The 624-nt window shown below is 18.1% G+C and overlaps 1 protein-coding gene across 1 annotated transcript; it reads right to left on the bottom strand.

Annotated features, from left to right (window-relative positions):
- Nucleotides 1-624, bottom strand: PRSY57_0009800 (hypothetical protein; the record flags this gene model as incomplete). The annotated part of the gene is made up of 1 exon (XM_020114186.1): nt 1-624. A coding segment is annotated over one exon (624 nt), but the record flags the coding sequence as incomplete, so codon positions are not given.

The following is a 624-nucleotide window of genomic DNA, read 5'->3' on the forward strand; positions in this document are numbered from 1 at the left end:
ATTGTATATATTGTTCTGCATTTACTTTTTTTTGTTCTTCTAATTTAATAGTAATTTCTTGAATGTTATTTTTTTTATTTTCTAGTAGAATATTTAATTCTTCATTTATTTCTTTTTCTTTTTTTAAATGAGAATTTATTTGTATAATTTTGTTTTTTTCTTCCTCCAATTGTATATTTATTTGTTGATTCATTTTTTTTTCATCTTCTAATTTAATATTTAACTCTTGAATGTTATTTATTTTATTTTCCAATGTTATATTTATTTGTTCATTCAATTTTTTTTCATCTTCTAATTTAATATTTAACTCTTGAATATTATTTATTTTATTTTCCAATGTTACATTTATTTGTTCATTCAATTTTTTTTCATCTTCTAATTTAATATTAAGCTCTTGAATGTTATTTTTTTTATCTTCTAATTGGATATTTAATAGTTCGTTTATTTCTTTTTCTTTTTGTAGACAAGAATTTATTTGTATAATTTTGTTTTTGTTTTCTTCTAATAGTATATTTATTTCTTTGTTTATCTTTTTTTCTTCATCCAATTCCATATTCATTTCATGATTCATTTTTTTCTCTTCATCCAATTCAATACGCATTTGGTGATTCATTTTTTTTTCTT

This window comes from Plasmodium reichenowi, assembly GCF_001601855.1.
Source record: "Plasmodium reichenowi strain SY57 chromosome Unknown, whole genome shotgun sequence".
Lineage (NCBI taxonomy): Eukaryota > Apicomplexa > Aconoidasida > Haemosporida > Plasmodiidae > Plasmodium > Plasmodium reichenowi.